Source organism: Pongo abelii, chromosome 1 (genome assembly GCF_028885655.2).
Source record: "Pongo abelii isolate AG06213 chromosome 1, NHGRI_mPonAbe1-v2.0_pri, whole genome shotgun sequence".
NCBI classification, from domain to species: Eukaryota; Metazoa; Chordata; class Mammalia; order Primates; family Hominidae; genus Pongo; species Pongo abelii.
In genome coordinates, this window is record NC_071985.2 from 48,565,666 (window position 1) to 48,577,924 (window position 12,259).

General features: G+C 54.3%; 1 protein-coding gene across 8 annotated transcripts in view; it reads left to right on the plus strand.

Moving 5' to 3' along the window:
• KIF21B (kinesin family member 21B) overlaps nucleotides 1-12,259 on the plus strand; it is a 55,048-nt gene that overhangs the window by 36,892 nt on the left and 5,897 nt on the right. For 4 of the 8 annotated variants that reach the window (XM_054523490.2, XM_024235259.3, XM_054523485.2 and 1 more), the window contains exons 27-34: nucleotides 1,655-1,768; nucleotides 3,524-3,562; nucleotides 5,509-5,645; nucleotides 6,891-7,071; nucleotides 9,226-9,390; nucleotides 9,709-9,826; nucleotides 10,902-11,072; nucleotides 11,658-11,857. In XM_054523490.2, coding sequence (XP_054379465.1) covers nucleotides 1,655-1,768; nucleotides 3,524-3,562; nucleotides 5,509-5,645; nucleotides 6,891-7,071; nucleotides 9,226-9,390; nucleotides 9,709-9,826; nucleotides 10,902-11,072; nucleotides 11,658-11,857 — 1,125 coding nt within the window. The remainder of the gene's footprint in view (nucleotides 1-1,654; nucleotides 1,769-3,523; nucleotides 3,563-5,508; nucleotides 5,646-6,890; nucleotides 7,072-9,225; nucleotides 9,391-9,708; nucleotides 9,827-10,901; nucleotides 11,073-11,657; nucleotides 11,858-12,259) is intronic. The other 4 variants (XM_054523494.2, XM_054523500.2, XM_054523488.2 and 1 more) reach the window with 1 other exon arrangement.

The following is a 12,259-nucleotide window of genomic DNA, read 5'->3' on the forward strand; positions in this document are numbered from 1 at the left end:
TCACACCTGTAATCCCAGCACTTTGGGAGGCTGAGATGGCCAGATCACTTGAGCCCAGGAGTTTGAGACCAGCCTGGCCAATATGGTGAAACATCATCTCTACTAAAAATATAAAAATTAGCCAGGCATAGTGGCGCATGCCTGTAATCCCAGCTACTCGGGAGGCTGAGGCATTAGAATGGTTTGAACGTGGGAGGCAGAGATTGCAGTGGGCTGGGATCGTGCCACTGCACTGCAGCCTGGGTAACAGAGAGAGACTCTGTCTCAAAAAAAAAAAAAGAAAAAGAAAAAGAAATGTAATCTCTGTAACGCACCTTAAACTGCATAGCCGAGCCAGATGCTGGAAACTGTTTGCTGATGTGCACCCAACACAAGTGGCTTTGTAGTGGCTTGGATTAGTCATTGCACTGAAGTGCTTCAGCCCCTTTTCATAACCATAAGTTCTGGGGAGCTTTCAGGTCTTTTTAAGGCCTTATGGTGTGAGAGAAGATTAGAAATTCAAAGCAAAGGCCGGGCGCCAGTAATCCTAGCACTTTGGGAGGCTGAGGCAGGTGGATTGCCTGAGCTCAGGAGTTCAAGACCAGCCTGGGCAATACAGTGAAACCCAGTCTCTACTGAAATGCAAAAAAATTGGCTGGGCGTGGTGGTGTGCACCTGTAATCCCAGTTACTTGGGAGGCTGAGGCAGGAGAATTGCATGAACCTGGGAGGTGGAGATTGCAGTGGGCTGAGATCACGCCATTGCAGTCCAGCCTGGGTGACAGTGTGAGACTCTGTCTCAGAAACAAAAGAAAAGGAAAAGAAAAATGGAAGGGAAGGGAAAGGAAAGGAAGGGAGGGGAGGGGAGGGGGAGTGGGGGAGGGAAAAGGAAGGAAGGAAGGGAAAGAAAGAAGAAAGAAATTCAAAGGAAAAAAGAGATCAATGCAGAATGGCAGGGAAGTCCCCAGCTGGTCACCCACATGTGGGCCAGGCCCACAGAGCTTCTGTAGATCAAAGGATGACTTTCAGGGTTTTCTGGTCCATGCACTTAATTAAGAGATTTGGTGGCACACAGCTAAATAGTGGGAAAGCAGGGGCTCAAGATGGCCTCTTGCCACCTGCCTTGGTGGGAGGCAGGAGGATTTTTTTTCTTTTTAGAGATAGGGTCTTACTCCATCACCCAGGCTGGAGTACAGTGGCATGATCAGGGTTCACTGCAATCTCCACCTCCCAGGCTCAAGCGATCCTCCCGCCTTAGACTCTCAAGTAGCTGGGACTACAGGCATGCACCACCATCCCTGCCTAATTTTTTCACTTTTTGTAGAGTTGAGGCCTCACCACGTTGCCCAGGCTGGTCTCAAACTCCTAAGTTCAAGCAATCCTCCCACCTCGGCCTTTCAATTTACTGGGATTACAGACGTGAGCCACTGCACCTGGCCACAAATATATTTTAATAAATAGGTGAATTCCCAAATATGGAATCTGTGAATGATGAGGATTGATGTTTAAAGACAGCATCCAGGAGTTTAATTGGGTGTTGAGCTCTGAGAATAATACACAGCAGACCCTGCCCTGCGGGCCTCACAGCCAAGGCAGAAGGTGGAAGCCCAGCACCAAGTAGGGGCCTGTGGGCAGGGGTGGTCACTAACAGGCTGCCCTCTGTCCCGACTCACCAGGTCCACAGATGTGGGATTCACACCCCCATCATCCCCTCCCACTCGGCCCCGCAATGACCGCAATGTCTTCTCTCGTCTCACCAGTAATCAGAGCCAGGGGTCAGCACTGGACAAGTAAGCAGGGCTGAAGGGCAAGTGGGGGAGGGCACCGAGGTGGCAATGGGGAGCCTGTGGATGGTCCTTGCTGGAGGAAGGCTCAGGTGGCCAAGCCAACCCCAGCCTGAAGTTCCAGCCCCTCCAAGAGCTGAGGCCCTGATGCCATCTCCTGGCATTTCTCTCCTTCCTGTACTAACCATGGGCCCTTCTCCTCCCCTGAGAATGCCAGGCCCTCAGGAGAGGGCAAGAAGGAGGCCACAGGGATTGGGGCCGGGCAGTCAGGCGGGCTGGTTGCATGCGGCAGATGCCCGAGGGCTCTCCAGAGCTGCCCTTTAATCCACCTCTGCTGCTGCTTTGAGTCTGCTCTGAAGCCCCTTCCTTCAGCTTCAACCACTCCACTCTCTGCATTCTCCCAGCAGAAAGAGACCAGACCCCCAAATTGCAGGCAGATTCAGGTCCACCTATATTCACAGCTCCTGATGCAAAACTCTAATGCCTAACGGTGTGGTTTATGTTAACAGCCTCCCCTGCATTCAGGCTTTCTCCCTGTGCTTTACAGCCTGCTTTCATATATGTGATTTCATTAGGCTATAAAACAACCAGGAGAATTGTCTTCCCTATTTCACATAAGAGGAAATGAGGCTCAAAGAGGGAGCCAGGGATGTTCACCTAGAAAGTGGCAGAATTGCACCCAGAGCCTGGGACTTCCAGCCCCTGCCTGCTGTGCCTCAGGAAAGGGGAGGACCCTATCCTCCATGTGCTGCTCTGGGCTCCCCAGCATTGCTGGGCCCACCCTGGTCCTGTTTTGCTCTCTGCAGACCTCAAGAGGGTTCCTCTCTTAGCTCCCTGAAGGCTTCCCTGCCCCAGGGGTGACAGTGCTGTGTCCTTCAGGGGAGTCTCACACTAGAAAATACTTGTCCTTGTACCTAGTGCCTGATGTCCACCCTCCCCACCTCTCCACAGAAACGCCCCTTCCTGGGTCAAAATACTGCTCGATGAATGCTGAGCCCAGGAGTCAGAGCCCTGCAGACCTGGCACCCCAGACACCTCCTTCCCCAAACCTCTCATGGCTCAGGCTGCTGTGGGGGGAGCCATGGATCACTCCTAGCCCATCTCCATGTTGTTACAATCAACAGGTCCCCTTTTTGGAAGGATTGGTGCAGGACTCTGCCCATCCCAGCCTGATGGTCTTCTGGAGGCCTTGGTCTTGTCCAGTGGTCCAAGCCTTGGAGCCTGTGCATAGTGCAGAGCCAACTTCTAGGCACTGTCCCTGTGGGCCCCCTAGGGATAGTGGGCTTTGTAAATAAGTGAGCCCCTGAGGAATTGCTGGAAGAAGCCAGCTCCCAGGGAGGGGTAGGATCAGGCATGGCTTCCTTCAGCCTTGGGCAGGTATGGGCATTGCTGGGGTGGGGCAGGTGCCCCCAGCTTGTGCGATGGGGCAGCCAGAGAGCTTGGAACCAGCAAACAGCCCCGGAAACGTCTCCCCATGTGTGGGGCTGGTGCTCCCACGTCTCCCCGTGGCCCCCTCCTCGCTCCTCCCCTGCCAGCCTAGAGACCCTGGCAGCCCACTCCTGGGGGAGAATCCCAGCTCCCAGACCAGCCCACCCACCTCCTCCCCTGCTCTCCCGAGGCCCTCATTCCTCTGCCTGTCTCTGCTCCCCTGAAAGAGAATAACCTGCCCTCTGACCACCCCACACGCTGCTGCCGCCTCTGCGTCCCTCTGTGTGTGTCTCCTCTCACCCCCTAATCCAGCTAATTTTCTGCCCTCCCCAGGTCTGATGACAGCGACTCCTCTTTGTCGGAGGTCCTGAGGTACACACAGAATGTCTCTCGTGTTTGGTTCCCCACTCTCACTCTCGGCACCCTCTCTTCTCTGTCTCTCGCTGCATCCCTCCCGCCTGACACCTGTGTCCTCAGCATGCGGCCCCTCCACTCCCCTCCCTGCTGCTCCCCTCTCCAGACTTGTTCCTGCCCCCCGTGGTTCCTCTCTCTCAGGGTGGCCACAAGGCCTTGGACTGCGCCGGCTAGAGCTGGGGGCTTGGGGAGGGTGCACAGTTGCTTGTCGCAGGCCCTGTTCTCTTCTCCCTCCTCACCTGGGCAGGGAGGGGCGCAGCATGGAGGCCTAGGGGATGCTGGGCTGCGGCTGAGTTCTCCACGACTGGAAGACAGGGGAAATGCTGAGGGCTGCTCCTTTTGGGGGTGCCGGTGGTGTGCTCTGGGTCCTTTGATTCCCTCAGCTTGTGCTGGGGGTGAGCTTTTCAGACGTTGGCTCTGGGAGGGGCACCATGGGTGCAGCACCCCTTGCCCACACCTCTTAGCACACAGATGTGCGGGTACCTCCCCTTCCCACAGCCTGTGGGATGGCTGGAGGCTGGTTCTCCCAGCCAGCCCAGCACAACACTCCACAACGAGGAGCAAGACTTAGGACCTGGGGTCCGGAGCCCCTGACAAGCCAAGGGCCCCTCATGGACTGAGAGCTTCCTCGGCTCTCCTGGTGGGCTGTCTCAGCTCCTTGAGCCTCCAGCCCTGAGTGTCGACATCTGGTTCACTGCGAATCATGAGGCTTTGCCACCACAAGATGTTAGCCAGCTGGCCAGGCTGTCATCGGGGGGAGCGTGATCCGTTTGACATAGTTCTGTGGCCATGCAGTGAAGCCAAACCATTGTCAGAAGCAGGGTGCTGGAGCAGCTTGGGGAGCTATTTGTGCATGTGTGGCACCCGGCTGGCAGCTGGATGTATCCGACCACCATCCTCAAGGGTGGGCCTGGCAGAGTCTGGGGGGAGCTATGCCAGAAGCGCCACAGGCAAAACCTTGATCATTTCAGTAGACCCTTGGCCACAGAGTCACTGTCAGGAGCAGCGTTCTCTTGGGGAAAGAAACAAAGCTAGGATATGTTTTCAGACATAACTCAGCCAGGGTCTCATCCCAAAAGACCCTCACTGAGAAAAAAAATCATCTTCAGAACCTCAGGAAGCTGGATGTGGCAAAATCCTCACGCTCACTTGGGCCAACCTCATTCTCGCTCCCCCGGCATCATGGGAGCAAGGAGGTGTTGTTCCAGGTCCATACAGCCCCATTCCAGAGAGCCCCAAACCTCCTACCCCAAAGCCAAGCCAGCCCCAAAGGGATTTAGCCCTTTGTAAATGCCAGTCACAGGTTTGATCCCGCTGGTCCAAAAGGGGTGTGTATGTGTACACATGGCTCTCTGTTTGGAAGATGCCAGCCTCAGAGGCAGTCACCAGCAGAAGGGTTTACTGGGATCAGGGTGCATGGGGGTGGCGGCCTGAGCACCCCTCCCTCTCAGCACCCCTCCCTCACACTTGGTTAGCTGAAGCAGCATGCAGCTTCTGATGGAAGCTACAGGGTCCAGTTCCAGCCCCCAGGCCTCTGCCCTGCCCAGCTGGACCCGGGCGCATTCACATCTCAGGATCTGGGTCAGACATTGTCAGACGGGAACTCTCTGTAGACAGAGCCCACACCTCCTGCACCTTCTAGCTGTGCCTGACACGGGGTTTGCTTGCCCAGAAGTGCTCAGGATGGCAACTGACATTGCTGATTAAGACAGGCCATCTCCACTCTGTGTAGCCCATTCCCGGCTCTCAGACCTTGGTGGAATTTGGCTGGAGTCCTTAAAGTCACTGTTATTAGGTCCTCATCCCCTCCCTGCCCTGTCCCCATCACACACACATGCCTTGATCAACCTGGCCATGGTCTCCCTGGCTGACAAACATGCCTTCTCTCCCTCTCTCCTGGGAAGGGGCATCATTTCCCCGGTTGGAGGAGCCAAGGGTGCACGGACGGCCCCACTGCAGTGTGTCTCCATGGCCGAAGGCCACACCAAGCCCATCCTCTGCCTGGATGCCACGGATGAGTTGCTGTTCACAGGGTCCAAAGGTACGTGGAACGCCAACTAGCCAGGTAGGGTTGGGGTCTCCTACTCACCCCTGCTTCCTGTGTCAGAGTGGTCTGTGAAGGAGATAAGAACATAGAGCCCCCAGGAGTTGAGGATATGGGGATCTATTTGCTTACTACCCTTGTTTCTTACCTTAGCTCAAGGCCCCCATCCCATGCATCCTTGGCCAAGCCTTCCCTCATACCTGACCTGGTGGCTCCATCCAGCACTTCCTTCCAGACCTCCCGGGGAAACTTCAGGAAGCTTCTCAGGTGCCCCACCTGTACTTGCACTGCCCAACATCACCCCAGCTCATACATCTAGGCACTCCCTATGATCTCGGCAGCAGCACTTTACAAAGTCACGCTCACCTGATGACAGCAACAAAGTCAAACATTTTACCAGCAGATAGGCCGGGCACAGTGGCTCATACCTGTAATTGCAGCACTTTGGAAGCATGAGGCAAGAGAATTGCTTAAGCCCAGGAGTTTCAGACTACCTGTGTGGGCAAATAGTGAGATCCTGTCTCTATAAAAAATAAAAAATTAGTCACAATGACATGTGCCTGTAGCCCCAGCTACTCAGGAGGCTGAGGTAGGAGGATCGTTTGAGTCCAGGAGGTCAAGGCTGCAGTGAGCTGTGTTTGTGCAATTACACTCCAGCCTGGGCAACAGAGCAAGACCCTATCTCAATAAGTAAATACAAAATTCTTTATTTACTCATTCATTCATTCATTTTACTGACAGAAAGAACTAGTCTGTAATAGACACGCATACTATAACACAAGCATAAATATAGCTCTCCACGGCAATGGGGGGGATACCTGTCAATCTAGGTGTGATTGATTGATTCCAAGTTTTCCCATAACATTTGTTTGCACTGGTTCATTTACTTTGTCAGCAATTAGCGTTTGGAGGAACAGGCACCATAAAAGCTTAAGAATTTTATTTTAGCCCTGGACACCTTAGCAGTATGGCTCACAAAACTCTGGTGTTTGTGGAAAGTTTGCTTGAGGAGCCCTGGTCTGAAGTTCTGAGGGAATTCTCTCTCCCCAGAGTTTTTTACTAGCACACACATGCCAGTGAGCACATGTGTATGTGTTTTTCTCCTCTTCAGACCTAGGAGCTCCGTCCTGGAGCTCTGTGGATCCCTTTCCCCTATCCCGGGCAGCCCCTGCAGAGGCGGAGCTGCGCCCCCTAGTGGCTGACATCCCTCCCCTCCCTGTGGCTTCCTCCCATCTCTCGCAGACCGAAGCTGCAAGATGTGGAACTTGGTTACGGGACAGGAGATCGCAGCTCTAAAAGGCCACCCCAACAACGTGGTCTCCATCAAGTACTGCAGCCACTCAGGGCTTGTGTTCTCCGTGTCCACCTCCTACATCAAGGTGTGGGACATCCGGGACTCGGCCAAGTGCATTCGAACTCTCACGTGAGTACCCCCCGGCCTGCCTCACAGTGGTGGGCTGCAGCAGGCTGGGTTGGGTACAGATGCTCCCAGCCCAAGTGACCCACTCAGCACAGCACAGCCCGGCTACATGGGCACAAAGACCATTACCAGCCTATGAACTTGGCTTGACCCTGGGGTACAAGGTGAGATCTCTTGGTTTGGGAGACAGTGTCTGGGGCAGCACCACTAGGGGAATTTTTGGCCTGCCTGGCCTCCACCCACAGCCCAGTCCCCCAAGCCCTGCCCCTTGAGGTGTGTTAGATATCATCCTATGAGTCTGAAAGAGGAGCTAGGAAACAGGGCGAGCCTCCAAAGCCATGCTGGCCACTGCCTGTGTAGGCGACCACCCAGTCATGGCCCTGAGCCCTGCCCCGACAGTCTCAGACACACAGGCATAGGGCAGGGGAGGCAGAACTGTGACCAAGATCCTTGCAAAATAAAGTGGTTTTTTTTAGCAGAAGTCATACTACATCCTTACATTAACACTGTAAGCTATAGTCTATTAATTTGATCCTTAAGAAGTAAACAGGCTGAGCACAGTGGCTCATGCCTATAATCTCAGATATTTCGGAGGCTGAAGCAGGAGGATCACTTGAGACCAGGAGTTCAAGACCAGCCTGGGCAACACAGGGAGACCCTGTCTCTACAAAAAAAAAATTTTAATTAGTTGAGCATGGTGGTGCATGCCTGTAGTCCCAGCTACTCAGGAGGCTGAGGTGGGAGGGTTGCTTGAGCCCAGGAGGTCGAGACTGTAGTGAGCCATGTTTGTGCCACTGCACTCCAATCTGGGTGACAGAGCAAGACCTTGTTTCAAAAAATAATAATAATGAATAAAGTAAACAGAGGGTTTTTAGGGCAGTAAAATTATTCTGTATGATGCCGTAATGGTAGATGCATGCCATTATACATTTGTTCAAACCCTTAGAATGTACAACACCAAGAGTGAACTCTAACATAAACTGTGGACTTGGGCAATAACAATATGTCAACATGGGTTCATAATCAAAACACAGGCAGCTTTCTGGTGGGGGGTGTTGATAATGCGGGAGTCTGTGCCTGTGTGGGGGCAGGGGCATGTGAGAAATCTCTGTATCTTGTGCTTAGTTTTGCTGTGAACCTAAAACTGGCCTAAAAAAAAAATAAAGTCTTAAAAAATAAAAAAAGTAAACAAGGCTGGGCACAGTGGCTCAAACCTGTAATCCCAGCACTTTGGGAGGCCGAGGCGGGCAGATCACCTGAGGTCGGTAGTTCAAGACCAGCCTAACCAACATGGAGAAACCCCGTCTCTACTAAAAATACAAAATTAGCCAGGCATGGTGGCGCTTGCCTGTAATCACAGCTACTCAGGAGGCTGAGGCAGGAGAATTGCTTGAACCTGGGAGGCGGAGATTGCAGTGAGCCGAGATCACGCCATTGCACTCCAGCCTGGGCAACAAGAGTGAAACTCCATCTCAAACAAACAAACATAAATAAATGTAAACAGGCTGGGTGCAGTGGCTCACGCCTGTAATCCCAGCACTTTGGGAGGCTGAGGCAGGCAAATCACCTGAGGTCGGGAGTTCGAGACCAGCCTGACCAATATGAAGAAACCCCGTCTCTACTAAAAATACAAAATTAGCTTGGCATGGTGGCACATGCCTATAATCCCAGCTACTCGGGAGGGTGAGGCAGGAGAATCGCTTGTACCCGGGAGGCAGAGGTTGCAGTGAGCCGAGATCACGCCGTTGCGCTCCAGCCTGGGCAACAAGAGTGAAACTCCATTCAGAAAAAAAAAAAAAGTAGTAAACAGAATGGATATAATCACCTCTTCTAACAGATGAGGAAACTGAGGCTCAGGTTGATTTCCTGAAGATCCATGTTCACACCCAGTCTCATGACTGAGCCTTACCATCTTTCCAAGCCAGTGACCAGGCACACGGGCAGGCCACATGGGGAGTTGACTCATCGGGGACTAGAGTGGACCTCTCCCCTGGGTCTCACTTATGGGAGAAGCTATTGCTCTTCTCTATCAGTCAAAGAAGACTTCCTGGAAGAAGTGGGTCATTTGGGCTGGTCTTAGTGACGTTTTATTGGTTTCCTGCACTGTGCACATGGATTGTTTTGACCTCTGGCCTTGCCTTTCTCCCTGATGGGCAGGTCCTCGGGCCAGGTGATCTCAGGGGATGCCTGTGCCGCCACATCCACCCGTGCCATCACCAGTGCTCAGGGCGAGCATCAGATCAACCAGATCGCCCTCAGCCCTTCGGGCACCATGCTGTATGCCGCGTCAGGCAACGCCGTCCGCATCTGGGAGCTTAGCAGGTCAGCGTGATACCTGGGGAGGGAGGAGGGTTCGGCATGCCCAGGCAAGGCACCCAGGTCTTGGCTGAGGGGGACCCACCCCAGGGTGGGTAGGACCTCAGCAACACCTTTATTCCCCCCATGCTGCTGGGCCCGTGCCCTCTCCAGTGAGACTGCTGGGATGCAGGGTAGCTCATGTCTAGATTCTTGATCTTGCCCTGAGCGAGAGGGGAGGGTGAGTACCCTGACCAGGCCTATTTGTTTTGGGGCAGACACCCTACCCCAACCCAGGGTCCCCTCTAATTCACCTACCCCCGGCTGGGCCTCTTCCCACTGCAGGTTCCAGCCTGTCGGCAAGCTGACTGGCCACATCGGCCCTGTGATGTGCCTGACGGTCACCCAGACGGCCAGCCAGCACGACCTCGTGGTGACTGGCTCCAAGGACCACTACGTTAAGGTACCTCAGCTATGAGGCCTGGGTCGGGGCTGGTCTTCCACTCTCCCCAGTCTTTGCCCTCTGTTGCCTTGGGAGTACCCATGAAAAATTGTAAGACTTCTGGAGATGTCTGCTGAAGAAATCATCCCAAAGAAGGCAAGAATTTATGTGCAGAAAGTTATAAATTGCAGCATTATTTTGTAACTGGTGAAAAATTCATAATAACTTAAATGTTGAAAGGTAGAATAACAATCAAATTATGGCAAATCCACTAAATGGGATGCACTGCAGCTATTAAAATGATAAATAGCAAACCAAATGTGAAGTATACAAACACTAATTTGTTTGCTCTCTGATTATGCCATTGAAAACTGTCTATACACAGTCAGAAACTGAAAGGAAGCAGGCCAGGCGTGGTGGCTGACGTCTGTAATCCTAGCACTTTGGGAGGCTGAGGTGGGAGGATTGCTTGAGGTCAGGAGTTTGAGACCAGCCTGGCCAACATGGTGAAACTCTGTCTCTACTAAAAATACAAAACATTAACCAGGCATGGTGTCGGGCGCCTGTAGTCCCAGCTTCTTGGGAGGTTGAGGCAGGAGAATCGCTTGAACCCGGGAGGCAGAGGTTGCAGTGAGCCGAGTTTGCACCACTGCACTCCAGCCTGGGCAACAGAGTGAGACTCAGTCTCCAACAAAAAAGAAACTGGAAGGAAGTAGTGTTTTCAGGGGTGGTGGGATTATGGTGAATATTTAGTAAAAATCAAAAGAATTCTAGAGGGAGGCTCACACCCTAAACCCGCCTTTCTCCTTAGCAGCTGCCTGTTGAGCTGTGGGGTCTCGGCGTGATGAGCTGATTCACCCCTGCATTACTTGAGTTGGTCTCCTTCCACCCCTGCCCCAGTATCCACGGGAGGGGTCAAGACCTGAACCTTCCGTGTTCCCAGTCTCTTGGAAGGAGCAGCCCCACCTCCAGGAACCCTCACCTGCTGGGTATCTCCTCTCCCCAGAGGGCAGTGGCTGTCACCCTAGCCGGACTCCTGGGTCTTCAGGCCTCTGGGTCCACAGTGCTGTAGGCCCTGCCTTCCCTCCTCCCACAGATGTTCGAGCTGGGCGAGTGTGTGACGGGCACCATCGGCCCCACTCACAACTTCGAGCCCCCGCACTACGATGGCATCGAGTGTCTCGCCATCCAGGGAGACATCCTGTTCAGTGGCTCCCGAGATAACGGCATCAAGAAGTGGGACCTAGACCAGCAGGAGCTCATCCAGGTGGGGTCAGGAGGAAAGGGAGAGGGTAGACTCGGGTGGGGTGCTTTCCATAGCCCACGCAGGGCCTTGGAGACCCTGGGGCCTGGACTCGCGGGCCCCAGGCCATATGGTTTTCACAGCTCCCCAAGCCCTCCTGTTCTCCCTCTTCCTCCTCTGTCTCCATCCTCCCTTCTTCCCTACCCGCAGCCTCTCCTGATGCCACATCTCGCTCTTAGGCAACCTGCTCTCAGCAAAGCCTTTGCTCTCAGCTCTTGGGTTTGCATGTGAAGCTCAGTTACCCAGTTCCTTTCCTGGGAGCATTTGTGTTTTAGCCTGACTCATGTGAGGGCTGAAGGGTTCTCTGCCAGGGCAGGATCTTAGGCTTGAACCTGGGAAGAAGAGCAGAGGGACCCATCTCTGGTCCCCTAAAGCCCACAGCACAGGCCAACCCAGCATGGCTCCTGGAACCAGTGTCACCTGCCCGTGTGGCAGGTCTAGAGGCCAGGGGAGCCTGGAAGTAGCTCCACTGCTAGCAAGAGGGGCCCTGGGGCAGGTTGTCTCCCTCATCACCTCCCCCAGCCCTCACCAGCCCTGATCCTCTCACAGCAAATCCCCAATGCGCACAAGGACTGGGTGTGCGCCCTGGCCTTCATCCCGGGCCGCCCCATGCTGCTCAGCGCCTGCCGTGCGGGCGTCATCAAGGTCTGGAACGTGGACAACTTCACACCCATCGGTGAGATCAAGGGCCACGACAGTCCCATCAATGCCATCTGCACCAATGCCAAGCATATCTTCACAGCCTCCAGGTGGGTGCTGGTCAGAGAGGTCTGCCTCTGCTCCCTCATCTCCTGGTATGGGCAGGGGAGGCTGGGAGGCTCAGGGCCCTGCAGTTGTCCCCGCAGGCTCGGTTCACAGAGCAGATTCCATGGTGGCCTCCTTTGCATACCTAGCCCGTGCCAGCCTTCAGTGAGTGCCCACCATGTGCTGGGCACTGTGCTAGGCAGGGGAGGAGGAAGGTACTGGGCCCTGGGCCAAGCCTTGCCCGCTTGTCTCCATGCCCTTCCTACCCTCCCCTGCCCTGGCTGTCTTCCCCCGTGCAGGTATCTCTCAGAGCACAGAGCAGCCCTGCCAGCCCCAGACCACGCCTCTTACACCCCACCCACCCGCTCTGGCCCCCTGTGTGGGGAGCAGCCAGGCCCTCTGTCCCA